The 19441-nt window shown below is 44.0% G+C and overlaps 1 protein-coding gene across 1 annotated transcript in view; it reads left to right on the top strand.

The window, feature by feature from the left end:
- The window catches only part of SH3TC2 (SH3 domain and tetratricopeptide repeats 2), a 61640-nt gene extending 43265 nt beyond the window's left edge, over window positions 1-18375 (top strand). The window contains exons 13-17 of the mRNA XM_003900335.3: window positions 6406-6556; window positions 8743-8865; window positions 10440-10590; window positions 12666-12862; window positions 14829-18375. Of these exons, the coding sequence (XP_003900384.1) occupies window positions 6406-6556; window positions 8743-8865; window positions 10440-10590; window positions 12666-12862; window positions 14829-15020 (814 nt within the window). The 3' untranslated portion in view covers window positions 15021-18375. The remainder of the gene's footprint in view (window positions 1-6405; window positions 6557-8742; window positions 8866-10439; window positions 10591-12665; window positions 12863-14828) is intronic.
- Window positions 18376-19441: the final 1066 nt, after the last annotated feature.

Below are 19441 nucleotides of genomic sequence, written 5' to 3'. Positions count from 1 at the left end.
AAGATTGGGAAATACTTTAGGTGTTAGAGGAAACCCCTGTACACATAAGGTCATTGTCCCTTTGCAGAATGGCCAGTTCAACGAAGAAAACATGCTGTGATGCTGTATTTATTTAGCATGTGTAAATCACCTTTTCCTACAGAACACTTAAAAAAAATATAAAAGAACAAAGACCAACTACAGATGCAGATAAACGGGTGTTTCTATGTACCTGGGGGTGGTTACTGTAAATTAGCACTAAGCTTCCTGGTAGCTGAGTAAAAAGGGGAAAGCTGTATGAGGTTCTCACTGTCTGACAAAAGAACATAAACACATGTATCTGTTGGAGCAATTTTTTTCCTGGCACAGATTGCTTAGGAGGAATTTATTAAGTGGGTCTTGATGTAATGGACAGATTTCTTCAACTAAATTCCCCTCTAGGGATTTGCATTCTCACAAAGCTCAAAGCCACAGCAAGCAAAGGCAGGAAGTGTTCACTGGAAGAAGCGGCAGGCTTCTGTAGGGGCAGGTTTGGAGGGAAAGAAGACAATGCTTTCAAGCAAAGGATGGGGGTGATCTGTCAGGGAAGACTTTATCAAGGCAGTAGCATTTGAGGAGGCCCTTGAAGGATAAGTAATATTTTGAAAAGTGGAGAAGGGTAGGTTTTAGGTGGAGGGAATAGCAGTAGGCATGGAGAGGTCAGGACACATTTGAAAGACATTTTGTAGATTTAACAGATAGGTTTTGGTGATCAGTTGGCTATGGGTAGTGACATGGTTTGGCTGTGTCCCCACCCAAATCTTATCTCGAGTTGTTGCTCACATAATTCCCATGTGTTGTGGGAGGGGCCTGGTGGGAGGTAATTGAGTCATGGCGTGGTTTCCCCCATACTCTTCTCGTGGTAGTGAATAAGTCTCATGAGATCTGATGATTTTATAACAGGAAACCCCTTTTGCTTGGCTCTCATTCTCTCTCTTGCCTTCTGCCATGTGAGAAGTGCCTTTCACCTTCTACCGTGATTGTGAGGCCTTCCCAGCCACATGGAACTGAGAGTCCATTAAACTTCTTTTTCTTTATAATTTACCCAGTCTTGGGTATGTTTTTATCAGCAGTGGGAAAATGGACTAATATAGGTGCAATGAAGACTCAACTTCTTCCCTAGAAGGAGATATTGACGTTGGTAGGCATGGGGGCGGGGGGTTACATTGGGCATCCAGATCTGTACAGTGAACATCTGTAGTGAAAATGATGGCCATAATAGCCTTCAGTGCGCATGCATTGTTTACTAAGTCATATGTAAATCTCAGGACCACCTTGTGAAGTAGACAGAATTGTGGAAATTGAGAACTAAAGAAGCCAAACAACTTGCATGAGGCTTCCCAGCAGGGATTGATATCCAAACAGTGTGAATATAGAGCAGGGTTAGCAAGCTTTTTAAATAAAGAATCATATAGCGTTTTAGGCCTTGTGGGCCATATGATCTCTGCCACAAGTACTCCACTCTGCAGTTGTAGTATGAAAATAGATAATACATAAATGAATAAATGTGGCTGTGTTCCAATAAAACTTTATTTACAAAAGCAGATTGAAAGCTGTATTTGGCTCATGGACCATAGTTTAACAACTCCTGATCTAAAATGCATAGTCTTAAGCACTCTATGTATTCTGTCCACCCAGCCAATAATTTTTGCCTTAGACAAAAGAAATAGGTATGGAAGGCTATAGAGTGCAACCTTGTAGAATTGTATGGCGGGACCTCGTTTTTCATCAGTCTGTCCCCTGCCTGCCACAGAGGGTCCAGACAATTTCACCACTTGGTTTCATTGGTACTAGCTCAGATCCTTGACTTCTCAATTTTACGATCTCATGCTGCCTTTTTACTGATTTTAATTTCTCTTGTTTGAAAGATTTTCTCTAGGGTTTAGAAGTGGGTTATGGTGTGTGTGTGTTGGGGAGGGGGGTGGTTGGTGGGGGGGCACAGGCAGATATTGAAAACTTTGTCCCAGCCTTCAGGTTTTTACTCTGGGACACTTTTCTCTCCCTTTGTGTAATATCTGCAGGATCATGCCTTCTCTGCCTTCCAGGGGACAACTACAGAATTTAGTTTGATAAAGGCTTGCAATCTCTCAATGGGAGGGATCTTAGGGAGTCTTGTCTTCTGTCTTGAGGTGATACAACACAGACTGGCCATAGAACTGAGCCAGATGGGGTCCATGAGAACTCTGTGGCTCTATGAAATCTATTAAATCAATTCAACAAATATTTACTGAGCATTTACTATCGCCCAGGCACTGTGCTAAAAACTGAACAAGGGTGATAATAGTTCCTGAGCTCACAATAACAGAATAGTACAGAAAATAAACGTATAAATAGCCACTAAAGGTATCATATAAATTGTGGTAAGTGCCACAAAGGATGTGCATATTATTATTTTTAGAAAGAAGGGATGCCTTGTGTATAATAGGTCCTCTCAAAATAATGATTAATTCTGTGCATGTGAATACCACAGTAGCCTAGCAGCCATTGCTCCTGGCTTCTATTCTTATATTTATGCTTCTTATTTTTCTGGAACTGAAAAATGTGCTATGTTTTAAAAAATATAATTAATGCGTTAATCCCTAACACAGAAGCAATTCATTCCTCATTTTTGTTGTAAATAAGGAAAGAATTGCTTTTCCTGAAATGTCCTCATCTGATCACAAGGCTATAATGTACACTACCACCCCAGTTTCACACATGAGGAAACTTTGTTCAAGGTTTAAAATAGCTTATGTCTTTTAAAACATCAGGATTTTTAAAGTGGTAAATGAAACAAAAGTCTTCCCAAGTGCTGATATCTGAGCCAGTAATTAGGCACTGCTTGAGGGTGTAAATGTAAGGGTCTGGGTCAGACTCTGAGAGTTAGATCCTGGTTTAAACAGGGTTTATTACTTGGTCCAAGATAGTTACCCTTACCAAGTCTTTTATTTTTTTTTCTATTAGTAAAATGAATATAATAATAGTACTGATCTCTTGGGACTGTTGTGATGATTACATGAGATTTTGCATGTAAAGTACCTAGTACACACTAAGTGCTCAATAGATGTCCGGTAATAATACTGCCATTGTTACTATTAGAAGACAAAGCAGTTGAGACATCAAAATAAGGCTTTGGAAACGTGCGGGAAAACTTAGATACGTTTCAAAAGACAAATCAAAACAACAACATCCTACTGGATTTCTTTATTTGCAAAATTGACTAAGAATTCTAATGGCTTGGGGTTTCTGTGAGGATTCAATGAGAAAACGCCTACTGAAAGTATATACCCAACGCCTCACACAGAGTCAGCCCTCAGTTTTTGGCCATCTTTATCATAAAAACAGGACAAGACCAATTAGCAGAGGTTGGGCTTTGGACAGAGATCAGACAGACTCATCCAGGCAGGGCACGGATCTGGGAAGCCCCAGCAGGGGGTGGTAAGAGGAAGTCTGGAAATGCAGGTGTATTGGGGTCACTTGGCCATGGGCTCGTGGCTGATGTTCAGGCAGGGAAGAAGAAACAAAGACTTAGCCCCAGAGACTGAACTTGAGGACAGGAAAAATGAGAGAAAGAGATGAGTCAAGACTGGAAAGGAGAGGAGATAACATGCTGGAACACAGGCACAGGAGACCCAGAAGTACACAAGGCTGACGCAGTGCTGGCCCACCAGCAGTGCTCCTTGCTTCTTTGGCTTTGGAAGCCAAACCAAACCTAGAGTCTGCGGGTGGTGGCTGGAGGAATTGGCATGCTGGGCCATCTGGTGCTCAACTGGTAGATGACACTGCTTGGCCACTGGCAGATGTAAAGTAATGGGGGTGAGTGGTGATAGGAAGGAACCAAGGAAGCTGGACTACTGCCCAGTTTTAGACCACGAAAGCACTTGTTTCTTACTGGAGATCATAGATCATGGGCAAGTCTTGGTGAGAGGCAGTGCCTTTGGAAAATCTTCCATTTGCAAGGAGTCTCAATGGTGCTGTGTGAGCCACCAGGTCTCCGTAAGTCTCGCCTTCCCCTGATGGGGTGTTCCTTGGAAAGAAATAGAGATCTCCTCTCTTCCACAGTCATAATGAACTCAGAGGGAGAAAGTACAAGAAGCAAATGCTGGCTCTGTCAGTTGGCCTGTCTGTAATAACCTAAATCTTGTTCCCTGAAGGTCTGGAGAAAACAACTATAGTAGCCCAAGGGCATCCCAGGACAGTAAATGGTAATGTAAAAAAACAGAGCAGGAAATAGGATGAGGATGAGATTTATGGGTCTTGTCCTCATCAACTGCTCCAGTGAGAGTGAGGAGAGCTGTGGAGGTCAGGCCTGCTGAATCTGAACCCGGCTTGAGTTTGCAGGGTACAAAGTGGGGAGAGAAAGGCAGGGCTTCCTATAGTGAAAGATGCCTGTGGTTACTGTAGCTGAGCCGAGGAGGTTGGTGATCACTGCAGCATGGTGTGGAGTTTTTCAGCCCATTGCATTCTCAGAGGAAGTTTCACATTTTAAAACCTGTGAAAGGGTAGCCAGGGCCCATCTGGGATGTCAATAAATCTCATGTTAAGAGCAGGGCAGAAGAGAAAGCTTGAGTTTTTTCTTTCTGTTTCTTACAAAGGCCAAGTGCCTGGCACTCTCTCCAGAAGGCCAACAGCTGCCTCATTGCCAGTAAGGATCTGGGCCTTAGGAGTTGAGAGCAATGCTTGTTTCCCTCATGGTGCACAAAGGGGCCTGGCGGCTGAGAGGTCTGTGATCAAGTGGTAACCACGTTTGTGGAGGACTTTCTACTTAAGTGTCCACAGACGTGGTTGATGATGATCAGTGTTTCTGGGAAGAGTTGCGTGGTTTGCTGCAGTGGTTCTCAGACTTCGCTGTGCAGGAGTGTAACCTGGGTGTGTCTCAGGAATTCAGGTTCCTGGATTGCAGCTGTAATGAATCTTTTTTAGTCAGCCTGAGGTAGTTCTGGGGTGGGGGTTCTGTGCTTTGAATAAGGTCCCTAGGAAATGCTGATGCAGGTGGGCCACAAATCATGTTTTAGGAAATATGAATGTTATGGGACGAGTCCTAGGCTGCTACTCAGAAGGGAGTTCTGGCCTTGGATCTTCCCCTAATGTGCTGTGCAAACATATGTAAGTTATTTCCCATTTCTGGGCTTGTTTCCTCTATAAAATAAGAATATTGGACTGGATTGGCAAGTCTCAAGCCAAACTGCACGACAGAATTCCATGGAGAACTTAGACACAGTGCTTGTGCCTGAGCCATATTCTGAGAGCCCGGTGCTCAGGCTATCACAACGTTGCAACACACTGGGAAAGAGTGTGGCAGTGTACAAGTTTAAAATGCTTCCAGGTGACTCTAGTTGTTGCTGGGACTGAGAACTACTATCTAGATGATGCACAGTGTTCTTTCCTTGTTTTTGAGCACTGAATCGTCTGTGAGAAAATATATTACCTATGTCTCATTTCTTCATTGGTCCCTCCATTGTCGTGGAGGGAGAGTTTTCTACAAAATACAATTTTCCAGATAATTAAAGGGCACCCGTTAAGCAGCAACCTGTTAAAACTTTCACCCTGCTTTGATTTTCTTTATAAACAAAACATCAAAATCTTTCTGATGACTTAAAGTTACCACTGTTGTCACTCACTCATGCATTCACTCAATAGGTATGCGTTTGGTGTCTACTTTGTGTTAGTAACTGTAATAGGTCATTCTCATACTGCTAATAAAGACATACTTGAGACTGGGTAATCTATAAAGGAAAGGATGTTTAATGGACTCACAGTTCCATAGGCTAGGGAGGCCTCACAATCATGACTGAAGGCAAAGGCAGAGCAAAGGCACATCTTAAATGGCAAAAGAACTGCCTTCTATACAACCTTCAGATCTCGTGAGACTCACTATCATGAGAACAGCAGCATGCGGGTAATGGCCCCATGATTCAATTACCTCCCACTGGGTCCCTCCCACAACATGTGGGGATTATGGGAGCTACAATTCAAGGTGAGATTTGGGTGGGGACAGAGACAAACCATTGCAATAACATAACACCAAAAAAGGTTGTAGAGCAGTCAAAGGGTTGATGGACCATGCATCAGTAATAATAATAATTATAAGTGATCTTTAAACATTCATCAGGTGCCAAGGACATAAAAGCACTCTAGTTTTATCTCATTTAATCCTCACAACAATCTGCTCAGGTGGGCACAATTACAGGCCTGTTTTACAGGTAAGCAAACCAAAGCAGGAAGGATCCTGTACGTTCTCAAAGTCACACAGCTGATTGGGGTAGAGCTGGGATTCAGTCAGGCCCACCTCCCTGTGTGATGTGAGACGTCGCTGTTCCCGCTCGGAGCTTCTGTTTCATTCTGTGCTGAGTGGACCCTGAGGGCCCTTTGAGCCCTAGCACCTCACAAGTTCATGTCTGTCCCCAGGTCTCTCAGGAGGTCACTCACATGCATCAAGGAGAGCCTGCGTATCTTCATTGACCTGGGGGAGAGAGACAAGGCTGCCGAGGCCTGGCTTGGGGCGGGGCGACTCCACTACCTCATGCAGGAAGACGAGCTGGTGGAGCTGTACCTGCAGGTAGGCCTCCTGCAGAGCTCTCTGGGAGTTGTTGACTTGGGTCATATGGGGAGGCAGCTGTACCCTCCAAATTGACCAGCTGGAACCAGAGAGGAATGATGTTCACCCTAAGCCCGTGGAGAGAGGGTCAACACTGGGCTGCTCCCTGAACACATGGTGGAAACCAGGGTGGTCCGGCAAGCTGAGTACAGGTAGCAAAGGGCCAGTCGCTGAGACCCATATATACATGTGCACCCTGGGAGGATGTGAGGGGAGACTGACATATCACCTGTAACGTCACTTGTCCCATTAAGTATACCCGTCTTTCCAAAGCTCAACATACACCTTGACTTTAGGGTTTTGCTGCAGTTTGAGGCAAGGTTGGTGTGTATGTGGGGTATTAACAATATTATTCTCTTATTTTTTTGTTGGTTTGCATACTTTTAATATCAGAGATGTGGTACAGTGTAGTGGTTAAAAGCCTAGGCTTTGAAGAGAGAAAAGCCTAGAGTCAAATCCCAGGGCCATTACATATGGACTGACTGCTTGACTTTGGGCTTGCCACATGACATCTCTGGGATTCCGTTTCTTTATGGGGGAACTGAACGCTGTCTTTTAGCATAAGGATTAGTAAAACAAAACTATATATCTCACTTGCGTAGTAGTAAATGCATAGTAAGCATTTATTAAGTGCTCAGAACTTCGTAAATGTTTGATACATGATATTTTAGTGTTTTATTACTATCTGTACAATATTGTACTGTGATGATACGTAAGATGTTTAATTCTACAAAAATGTACCAATTTATGTTTCTTTCCCATGTTTTGTTTTCTCTCTTTTTACTTCTCCTTATACTAGCACATAAACTTGCACAAATTCACTTCTACTGAGACTTAATAATGGCTGCATAACACTGATTGCATGCTTCCTATGCATGGGAGACTTTGCTAAACACCTCACTTGCATGATTTAGTTTAACCCTCATTATAAATGCAATAGGAGTTTCCATTATAATTTCCATTTTACAGATGAAGCCCAGAGAGGCTGAGTAATTTGCCCAAGGTGATACAGCTGGTAAGTGGTGGAGCTGAGAACTGCACACAGTGTGACATAGAGCCTTCACTCTCAGCCTTTATGCCATCTGCCTTGCGATTTAAGGGCTGAAAGCATTTCCGGAGCGCAGACAATTCAGTCTTCTCCTTTCATGTTGTGGGAGACTGAAGCCCAGAGGGCACTGTTCCGATTGTGCGTTGTTTTGGTGGTCCTGACTCCAGGATTCCATCTCACTGGCCCCCTCTCTCTCTGTAGCTGCCCATGCAATAACACAGCAACTGCAGCATCTTGCCCCAGCGATGAAATGTTCACTGTCCAGAACTGGTCCCAGGCCTCACCCAATCCCAGGCTGCCACCTAACTGATGTTGTGCAGGGTCATTTCCATAGAATTGAATCATTCTGGACCTGAAGCTACTTGAGATCCTGTAACTGTGCTGCAGATGCAGCGGTATATTCTTTACTCTTCAACTTCCTTAGCACATTTGGTGTAGATGCAATCCAAAATAGCTTGCTAGAGATAAAGAAGCTCTGGAGGCTAGTGTATTGGGATGGAAGACACCAACATTTGTTTGCCAGTGACTATTGGCGTGAAATTGGGGAGGTTCTGTTTTCTTTCAGAGCCACACTATCTCCATCTGGAAAGTGTAAGGTGTTGAACTGGATCATTATTTTTCCATTTCAGTTATTTACATATTAAATTCATGGTTTTGCTATACACATGTACCATCTATACCATTGTTTACTTCTTCTTCTTTGACTCAACATCAAATCAGTGTAGGTTTTTTTACACTTAGCCTTATTCTACACAATACTATCTAAAGTTGCAGGTTGGATGTACTATTAGTTTTTCTTTTTTTCTAAAACACATTAAAATAAATACTTAACTAGTAAAACAAAATGTTTTTCTATATACCATTAAAAATAATCTAGCACCACCAAAAGCAATCTCTCATACCAGGATGGGGAAATGCCAGACTGGAGAATCTCTAAAGTCCTCTTACCAGCCTTATGAGTGTGAAGACCAATTTAGGATTTGGGGGACTTTAGCAGAGGATTAATTGATTTAGGTGGTCTGCATCTTAGCTCTGCCAGTCCTGTGGAGGTCTGGAAGCCCTCCTCTCTGCCTTTAACAGCTGTCTCTGTCCCCACTAGGCAGCCATCCAGACAGCCCTGAAGTCAGAGGAGCCTTTGCTGGCTCTGAAACTTTATGAAGAAGCAGGTGATGTGTTCTTCAATGGGACCCGCCACAGGCATCATGCAGTAGAGTACTACAGAGTAAGTCCAAGCTGTGCAGTTTGCTGAGACAAGTCCTGGCACAGGCATGGGCAGGGTCAGGCTGGACTTCGACCTGGGTCCCTCTTCTCCTCTCTTGCTTGTATTTCATTTTTCTCTTTCTTGTCCAGTGCCCACCTACTCACCCTCTCTTCAATCTAGCGGGAGCTCAGGGAAGGTTCTGATAAACTTAGTCATTCTCAGGCTTGATAAGTTATCCTTCCTGGGATAATACATCAAAATAATTGAGTCCAGGAGTTCAAGACCATCTCGAACTCTTGGGTGCATGGTACTTTACAGTTTGCAGCACACTTTCGAGTTTACCAGTGTTTCCCACTTACTACTGGGAGTGCGGTGGGAGATTATTTAAAGGGTTATGTAGATGAGTGCTTTTGTTTGATCATATTTTTAATAAGCATGTATTAAAATATATATTTTAGGCCGGGCGCAGTGGCTCACGCCTGTAATCCCAGCACTTTGGGAGGCCGAGGTGGGCGGATCACCTGAGGTCAGGAGTTCGAGACCAGCCTGACCAACATAGTGAAACCCTGTCTCTACTAAAAATACAAAAATTAGCTGGGCATGGTGGCACCTGCCTGTAATCCCAGCTACTTGAGAGGCTGAGGTAGGAGAATCACTTGAACCTGGGAGGCGTAGGTTGCAGTGAGCTGAGATAGCACCATTGCACTCCAGCCTGGGCAACAAGGGCGAAACTCCATCTCAAAAAATATATATATATATCTTTTTAAATTAAAAACATAATGTGAGCTCATTAAACCTATGATTTCAGATAGTATTGCAACACATGAGGCAAGAAAAAGAGTTGATGTTAAGAATAACACAAATTAAATGAATGTCCAGATATTAAGCGGATATGTCAAAGATTGTGATTGTTTTTCATCACTGACTGAAGTTTAGGAATTCTCATTATCTAATTTGATCCTAAAATTTTATTCATTCAGATATTCATTTATTTATTTGTTCAGTTGTTTATTCAGTCATCAAATGTTAGCAAACACCCAGTCTGTGCCAGGCACTGAGCTGGGTGGAGAAGAACAGGGAACGCATCTCTGACTATTGAGGGGCTTATTTTCATATGCATTTTGTAGATGAGAAAACTAAGGTTCAGAAAGATGAAGGGATTTGCCTGAAATTCTATCATAATAAAAACATAGAAATGACCACTTTTTGAGATATTCCCACACTGTGTGTACTCATGTGTACTTCATAGATAGCGCCATGGATGCTATCCACAGGGATGCACAGCTGAGAGCACACAGCTGAGAAGGGAACGACTTTCCACATGACCTTGGGAAAAGCCACTTCCCTTTTCTGCTCCAGGTTTCCCCAATTTTAGGAGGCCCAATGCCCTCTACTTCTTTAAGATCTGGGCAAAACATCGTGAGCAAGGTCCAGGAGAGAGTTGAGTAAAGGCACACAAGGAAACATGGCTGACCCCCGTTTGTTTTAGTCCACTGCCATCCCCCAACCCCTGCCTGTAGAAGATAAGCCTCCTAGCTATGGTATGCACTGATGATTCCTAGCTAGACTAAGGTTCCTTGGGCCTCTGTTCTTAGGCTGGAGCTGTTCCTTTAGCAAGGAGGTTGAAGGCGGTGAGAACTGAGCTCCGGATTTTCAACAAGCTGACAGAGCTGCAGATCAGCCTCGAAGGCTATGAGAAGGCTTTGGAATTTGCCACCCTGGCCGCCAGGCTCAGCACAGTCACAGGTTGGTGGTCTTCACTGTCGGGTGTGTTGAATGAGAGAGGTGACTGGTCAAGGATAGACAGCAAAGCAATAACAGCACAGGCTTTGGAGTCAGACTGTGTGGGTTCAAATCCCAGGGCCAACTGTCAGGGATACCTTAGTTAAGCAAGCTGCCTAACTTCTGTAAGCCTCAAGCTTGTCATCACCAAATCAGGATTAAAAATAGTGCCCGCCTCATGGTCGTTGTTGTGAAGACCAGTGATTATTCATGTAACGGCCACAGCACAATGCTGGGTACATGGTAAGTCCTTGGTAAGTGTTGCCTGTGCCACACTAATTATTATATTACAGTTGCTGCTGTTCCCCAAGTGTAAAGTAAATGGTATTTTATTCTCTGTGTAGGCTATGTTCCCATTGCAAAAGGACTGTGCCCTAAATTTTAAATTAGTTGATTTTTAGTCAAAAGTGCATTTTTCCATGAAGCTAAAATGTAAATGAAGGTCAGGTTCCCATTACCCTAACTCAGAACATAGCTGAATATCTTGTGTTTATGTCAAAAGCTAGTGGAAAACAATAAAAGTTGTCAGAGGCCGGGTGCGGTGGCTCACGCCTGTAATCTCAGCACTTTGGGAGGCCGGTGGGCGGATCATGAGGTCGAAGATGGAGACCATCACAGCTGGCATGGTGAAACCCGTCTCACTAAAAATACAGGCTCGTGCTTGGCGTGGTGGCTGGCACCTGTAGTCCCAGCTACTCTGGAGGCTGAAGCAGGAGAATGGCGTGAATCTGGGAGGTGGAGCTTGCAGTGAGCCAAGAGTGCGCCTCTGCATGCCAGTCTGGGCAACAGAGCAAGACTCTGTCTCAAAAGAAAAAAATTCATCAGAACAGATAAATGGCAGAATAAAAAGATTAAAAAACCCCTCATCTTGAATGTTGGTGTTTGAAGAAAAGCAGGTTTGATTAGAGAAGCCTTGATTAGATATAAGGGTAAATGGAATATTCTGTGATGATTCCAGGAGGGACTTCTGGGCATTTTCCAGGGCATCGGATGTGGATGATACTGGACTTTATTGTGTCTAATTGCACTCTTGAGAGCTCCTTCTGTCTTTTCCCTACCTTTTTCCTTATTGCATAAGGTCTCATCTGAGTGACTGTGTGCTAATCTCAGGAAAGGCCTTGGAGGCCCCAGGCAGCTCCTCTGAGCACTTTTTATCTCTCACTGGTCGGGAGCTGAACGGAGGCTGCATGCATCCTTTCTATAGGTACTTCCCCCGTGGTTGACTTTTCCATACCAGAGAATTTTCTCTCTCTAAGATTTTCTCTTTTAATTTTGGCTTTTGGCTCTTTGAAGCTTTAAAGTGATGTTTTTAGATGGTATCCAACAGTCACCTTGCAAATATTCCAAAGACATGATTGTAAGCCTTTGTTTCCTGTAAAAGTTCGTTCTGTATTAAAACAAATCCACCAAACAACAAGTAATAGACCCATTAGAAACCAACATTCTAAAGCACGGTTTAAGGGTGAACAGGTGTTTATAGCTTATCTGAGACTGACAGTGGGTAATGGGGCCAAGCAGAGACTGCTGCATGGTGGTACCCAAGAGAGCTCTCTGAAGAGAGAGACTTGTGTGTGAGGAAGACATTTATTACACACAGCTATTCATTGCAATTCTTAGCTACGCCATCAAGCTAGACTTGTCACCATGTCCCAGTAAAAGGGTTTAAGAAGAATTCTTTCCCAGAATCCTGCATTACAGTAGCATCTGCAATAAGGAGACAATTTTCTTCCGGAATCACCCCAGGAAACCTTGACCGGCACCCATCCTCTACTAAGTCACTCTCATAGAGCCCTGCATTTTCTTTTGTAGCATTTATGACACGTGTAATGTTACTTTTGTTTGTGGGATTATTTAAGGAATGTCTGTCATGTGAGACAATAAGCTTTATGAGTACAGGCACCTCTTCTGTCTTATTCCCTATGCCCCAGCACAGTCCCTGACATCTAGTAGACCTTCAAAAAGTTTTATGGAATGAATGAGTGAACAAATGATGCAAAGTGTTGGCTGCAGGGTATCTCTCTCAGTCTTCCAATTCTTAGGAGATCGGAGGCAGGAGCTGGTGGCCTTTCACCGCCTGGCTACAGTGTACTACTCCCTGCACATGTATGAGATGGCTGAGGACTGCTACCTGAAGACCCTGTCCCTCTGTCCACCCTGGCTGCAGAGTCCCAAGGAAGCCCTGTACTATGCCAAGGTGTATTATCGCCTGGGCCGACTCACCTTCTGCCAGCTGAAGGTAAGAGCCAGACTTCCAAGATTTCCTGAGAGCCACTACCCAACCATTCTCCTTCCTGACCCAAAGACAATGAGGAGCCTTTGGGGTGGAGCTGAGAAAACCAGAGTGCCAAGATGAGGAGTCTTGTTTCATTGGGTGAGGAGTGGCTCTACAGGGGACATGGAGGCTCTTTCCAGTTAGCCCAGCTGAAGACCTCAAAGGTGCTCCCATCTTCGCTGAGGAATAGACCATGGTTCCTCTTTCTCCTTGCCTTGCCACCATGTCTGTGGCTGCTTTATCTGTCAGATACTCTAGGCACGTTGCCTGTGAGTCTCTCAAGGGCCTATGGAAATATACAAGACGCCAAAACAACTCTAAGGTCTAAAATGAAGATTAAAATGAATACTTAAGAGCATGTCCATAAAATGTTACACACCAACTAGTCAACTGCAACTCATTTCTTATAAAGTAATATAAAAGAACATTTTATGAGAAATGTGGGTGCATATTAACATGTTCGAGATAATGAGGTATGGGGCCTTTAAAGTAAGTATACTTAGATCTTAAGAGGGCTTTAGCCCTGCTTCTCTTGCTTGCTGAATCTAGAACTTCTTTTTTTGCTTGCTTTATTTTTTTGAGACAGGGTCTTGCTGTGTAGCCCAGGCTGGAGTAGCATGGCTCAGTCTTGGCTCACTACAGCCTCTGCATCTGGGGCTCAAGCAATCCTTCTACTTCAGCCTCCTTAGAAGCTGGGACCACAGGTGCATGCAACCACACCTGGCTAATTTTTGTATTTTTTGTAGAGATGGGGTTTCGTCATGTTGCCTAGGCCGGTCTCAAACTGCTGGACTCAAGCAATCCGCCAGCCTCGGCCTCCCAAAATGGTGGGATTACAGTTGTAGTAGGCCATCATGCCCGTCCCAGAACTTCTTATATTTTTGGTGTCTTCTAGAGTTGTGTTGGTTGCAAGTCTCTGTTACAACCCTGACCCTCAAACTATGTCCCTAGATTTGGCTTCCTTTTACCAGAGGTCCCTGTCTCCTGAAGCACGACCCTTAATCTCTTAATATAGTGGTTTCTGAGTCAGTCCTGTGTTTGGCCCCCAGGGAACCCTCAGGGCAGCTCTGCTGTCCGTTTCTTATTTGCCAGGCTTTGCTTCTGGCATGAATTAATTACTGATTTATGAGGGTTAATGGAAACCAGGCAGCCTTTTGAGTCTCACCCAAAGAAGCATCTGTTTCTCATCTTTACCAAGTAGGGAGGTCCAGGGGCTAGTGAAGGACCCTCAAGATGGTGAAGAGCCATCTTGCCTCTGCCCCACAGCTCCCACGAAGTGGTCCAGGGACAAAGTGTGTGATCTGATCATGTCAACCAAGAACTCTATAGATTGTAAAGGGAAAAACTCAATTCAAACTTCCTTAAGCAAAAAAGGCAACTTACTGGCCCAAAGAATGTGAAAGCTGAGCTACAAATTTAACTGCAGATAGCTCTGGATCCTGTTTCTCAATTGTCATCAGGGATTTCCCCACCTCTCATTGTATTTCTTGACTCTGTATGTTTCTACTTTGCTTCCTTTTTTGGCCTTTTCCCCTTCTAGCTACTGGCAGTTTAAGTCCACCTCTGAACCTGCCACTTCAGAGGGACCTTTTTCCTTATTGAGACACAGTGGAAAGTCCCAGGGAGTGGCAGATATAGGCCAAGTTTGGGTCATGTACACATCCCTGAAGCACCGTGCCCAGGGCAATGATGTTTCATGATTGGCTGAGCCTCAGCAAGGGACCACCTCTGTGCCTGGAGTGCAGGGCACTGTGATTAGCAATGCTCCAAGGACCACAGTGGAGGGAGAGAGGAGCTCCCCTAAGGACTCAGGAGATGGGGATGGGATGTTGGGCAAAAAAAAAAGCTAGAGGGGCCAGCACAGCCTCCTAGCTTGTCCTGGAAGTGTTTGCTAATGCTGTCTTGTCTTTGCCCCACATCATGGGGTTAGGATGCCCATGATGCCACTGAGTACTTCCTGCTGGCCCTGGCAGCAGCGGTCCTGCTGGGTGACGACGAGCTTCAGGACACCATTAGGAGCAGGCTGGACAACATCTGCCAGAGCCCCCTGTGGCACAGCAGCCCCTCTGGGTGCTCCTCAGAGAGGGCACGGTGGCTGAGTGGCGGTGGCCTGGCTCTCTGAGAAAAGCTGTCCTGTCTCTGGACATTTGGCATGGCCAGACTCTGACCCCACTGCCCTAGGCTCTTAAATATGCATTGGGAGGGTCCGAGTCATTACCTGGCCCAGCCCCCTCATTTTACAATGAGAAGAATGAAGTCTGGAAGGCTCATTGCAGGTCACAGAAAGATTTGCTGGTGCAGCGATGAGAATTCCTGGTTCCAAGCTTTGCATCTGGAGTCTTTACCAGTTGACTGTTGCCTTCCACACAAACAGCCTCTGAAAAGCACTTTCTCCATACATAATTCTGGAGAAGATGAGGAATCTTGCCCTCCAGGAACCTTCCTTCCTCCCCCAGTGAGGAAATCAGTCACTGCACTGGTGCAAAGCCAAGCCGATTGGAATTTGTGCTCTTCGCCAATTTTCTCAGGGAAAGACCCCTTCCGCTTGCCAGCAGAGGAACCTGTAGTTTTTTCCATTTCTTTCTTCAGAACCAAAGTGTGTATCACTCCTCATGCTCACAGGGATGGGCAGGAGAGAATTCACCAGGCTCTTAGCTCAAAAGACACAGCCTAAGAATGGCCAGATGGATAGCACGAAACCCGACTTGGATTCACTATCTTCCTCCTGCCATAAGGCTGTGCTCCCACATAACAAGCTCCAGGGAAGCCTTCTAAGAGCCAAGGCTTGGAAATTGAGTGTTAAGAAAATTATGGCATAAATTACATATAAATAGTATATATGATTAAATATTGTCCAGTTACATTTACACACACATTTTTTCTCATCCACAATGGGGACAGATGAGATGGAGGACTTGAAGGATGGGTGAGAATACCAAGACATGTCATTTTTTTTTTTTTTTTTTTTTTTTTTTGAGACAGTGTCTCCTCTGTTGCCCAGGTTGGAGTTCAGTGGTACAGTCAGGGCTCACTACAACCTCAGACTCTGGGGCTCAAGTGATGCTCCAGTGTCAACCTCCTGAGTAGCTGGAACTACAGGCGTGTGCCACCACACCCAACTACAAGGCATCTTGTTGATTTCAGGGTAGCTGCTTTGCAAAGCATCTCTATTAATGACCTATCACTGCATAGCACACTGAGTGGCCTGAAATGCTTATAATCTCATGGTTTCTGCAGGGCAGGAATCCAAGTATGACTTAGCTGAGCCCTCTGGCTTAGGGTGGTTCACAGGCTACAATCAGCCAGGGCTGCAGTTATCTCAACTTTAACTGGAGAAGGATGGGCTTCCAAGCTCACCCACAGAGTTGTTGTTAGGAGTCAGTTTTTTTGCTAGCTGTTGGCCAGAGGCTTCCTGCAGCCACTTGCCATGTGGGCCTCTCTGCGGGGCAGTCACAACTTGGCACCATGCTTCACTAGAGGGAGCAAACAAGAGGAGCAAGAACCAGAGTGAGCAGGAGAGAAGGAAGTCACTGTCTTTCCATAACCTAATCACAGAAGTGACATCTCCTTAGTCTTGCCTATTCAATTCATAATAAGTGAGTCACTAGGTCCAGCTCCCACAAGAGGGGGGTGTTTATCAACAGCTTGAATACCAAATGGTGAGGAATCACTGGGGATCATTTCAGAAGTGACCTACCACAGTATCTGAGTTCTTTGATAACGAAATCAGGAATTCTCTAAGATAGCGAACTGAAAATATGGTCCACTAACCAGCAGCATCAGCATCACCTGTGAGATTGAAATGAAAATCTGCAGCCCCACCTATGGTCTCTGAATCAGAATCTCTGGATCCCAGAACCCTGGCTTGTGCAAGCTTTCCTGGTGGTTTTAATGCACCCTGAAATATGGGAAGCACCACTGCAGGGTAAGAACCCTCAGATAGTGTGCATACCTATTATCTGGTAAGGTTGTTGAACATGAACTTCCTGGTTTCTATCTCTAATTCTGATTCAGTAGATCTGGGATATATCCCAGGAACATGCATTTTATCAAGCAACTCAAGCAAGCCTGATGCAGGTGGTTCACCCTTGCTCCTTGTGTGAACCACAAGGAGACCAGACATAATTCCCTGCATCTGATGCCCATCAGTTTAGCTTTTATTATCAGACCATCTGCCCTTAATTTCTAGCTTCTTGGACTGACCAGATGGTTAGTTATATGGCAGGGTGAGATGGGAGTGGTGAGTTGAGCCACGATTGTATCTTCTAGTCATCAAGGTTATCTACGTATTGGCACATATTTTCTCTTAGAGATGTGGTTGGTTGTCAAAAGGCTGTCTACTCTAGAGAGTATTCCCAGGAAGGAGAAGCTTCTAATTGTCTAATTAGTAAAATTATCTAATCCACTACCATGCAGAATAGATGCGGTTTTGCCCCTACCACAAGCTGTAAAAGCCCCAAGCTGGGAGGGATGTTGTGGTTGAGACTATCCAGTCTAATCTCCCATGCATAGTCCTTTCAACAACATTCCTGGGAGACAGTCAGGGGCACACGCATTCCAGAACAGTTACACATCGTATATTTGAAGAAGGCTCACACAGCCCTGGAAACCATGCCATTGGCCATTCCCTATCTGACTCAGGTTACAGATCCCCTCCCTTCTCCCACTGACCACTCACTCTCCTCTGGCCAGATTTGTTTCTGTTTCTCTGAAAGAGCGATTCCCATAACTGCACCAGGCTTTTGACATTGGCTGGTGGGTGAAGAGTACAGAGGGATGTTACTATACTTAATTTGATTCTTCCTCTCCCCAGCAACCACATCTGTCCTTGGCTTCCATTGAGCTATATAATTAATTGAAACTTCTGTGTCTTCTGACTTGAACTTCTATTTGGACAGATCTTTCTCAACTGCTGCAAACATACATATGCATTTGCATATGCATACACATACACATATGTGAAGAGCATTGTATCTATTCATGTTACATTTCACTGGAGATGTTAGCTAAAATTCCCCGATTCTGTGCACTTTGATTTACCTGTAAATCTGATGAATTTACCTGTATCCAGGTCAGTTATCAAAATGTTCAGCATGTTTCCAAAGACAAAGGTAAGACTATATTTTTTTTAAAATAAGAAAAACATTGTGTGATATCATTGCAATTACTACATTCTATATGTAAATCGCTTGCTAAAACTCTTTTAAAAAGTGTTTAAAGATTTCATTTTTAAAATGTGGGCCACCTATTCCCTTTGGAAACATGTTGATGCTACCTTTTTTTCATGATCTGCAGAGAGTAAAGTGGTGATTGGATCTGGTCTCTACTTAAACATTGTAAAAAAAAAAAAGTGTATCGTAGCCAAAGATGATCTAGTTACCCTCTTTATTCTAATTGTTCCCTCAAAACTTATGTGGGCTGTGTGGCTGCTGGCTCCTTACATCTAATCTAAATAAAGAACAAGGAGGGCATTGCAACATTGTGGAAAACCCTGTAACATGTTTTCTCAGCTTTCAGGTATACTAGTTCCCTGTCCAACAGTATTAACACTTTGAAATCCAATATTGCTTTTGTCCTTTTCTTATTTACGTTTCCATTATTTTAAGATGTCTTTATATTGTGCATGTGTATATATATGTATGTGTGTGTGTTCATTTTCTTCCTCTTTGTAAATATAATGCACCTCATTTGGCAGAATTTTATTTGAGGAAGGGAATATGCAGAAATGGAGGGTGTTAGGATGAGGGATCAGGAAGCCTGTCACTAAAGGGAACCTGGATTTTGGTCTTGATTTTGACATAGATTGCAGTGCAACCTTGGGCAAGTCACTTAACCTCTGCACATCTCAGATATTTGTCCTCTGATAAAAGAACCTCACCTCTGGGTTTTTCAGCAGTGCTATTTTTATACTGTATGAACAGGATGAGAAATAGTATTGGAGAGATGAAATAATATAATTTTATAGCCCAATTATATTCTCTTCTTTTTACAGGTGAGTAAACTGAGGAACAGAAGGGTAACATTCTCCCAGACACATTGGTAGTTAGTGGCAAAGACAGCGGTAGTTGAGGCAGGGGTCTCATGATTCAAGGACTTAGTTGTACAAATGACAGGATTTCTGCTGTTTTGGGGTGCCTTCACAGTTGTATGTATATATGTACACGTGTGTGTATGTATGCATGTGTTTATCATGATATGCACCAAAGAGCCTTTACAAAACATTTTCTAAATTGATTTACTTCTTTTACTCATATTAACTTATTTATTTTTTTTTTGAGACGGAGTCTCACTCTGTTGCCCAGGCTGGAGTGCAGTGGCGCACCTCAGCTCACTGCAAGCTCTGCCTCCTGGGTTCACACCATTCTCCTGCCTCAGCCTCCAGAGTAGCTGGGACTACAGGCACCTGCCACCACACCTGGCTAATTTTTTTTGTATTTTTAGTAGAGACGGGGTTTCACCATGTTAGCCGGGATGGTCTCGATCTCCTGACCTCATGATCCACCCACCTTGGCCTCCTAAAGTGCTGAGATTACAGGTGTGAGC

The sequence above is a fragment of the Papio anubis genome, chromosome 5, assembly GCF_008728515.1.
Source record: "Papio anubis isolate 15944 chromosome 5, Panubis1.0, whole genome shotgun sequence".
NCBI lineage: Eukaryota > Metazoa > Chordata > Mammalia > Primates > Cercopithecidae > Papio > Papio anubis.
Note: the sequence above shows the minus strand (reverse complement) of the source record. Positions and strands in the feature narration are given on the sequence as shown.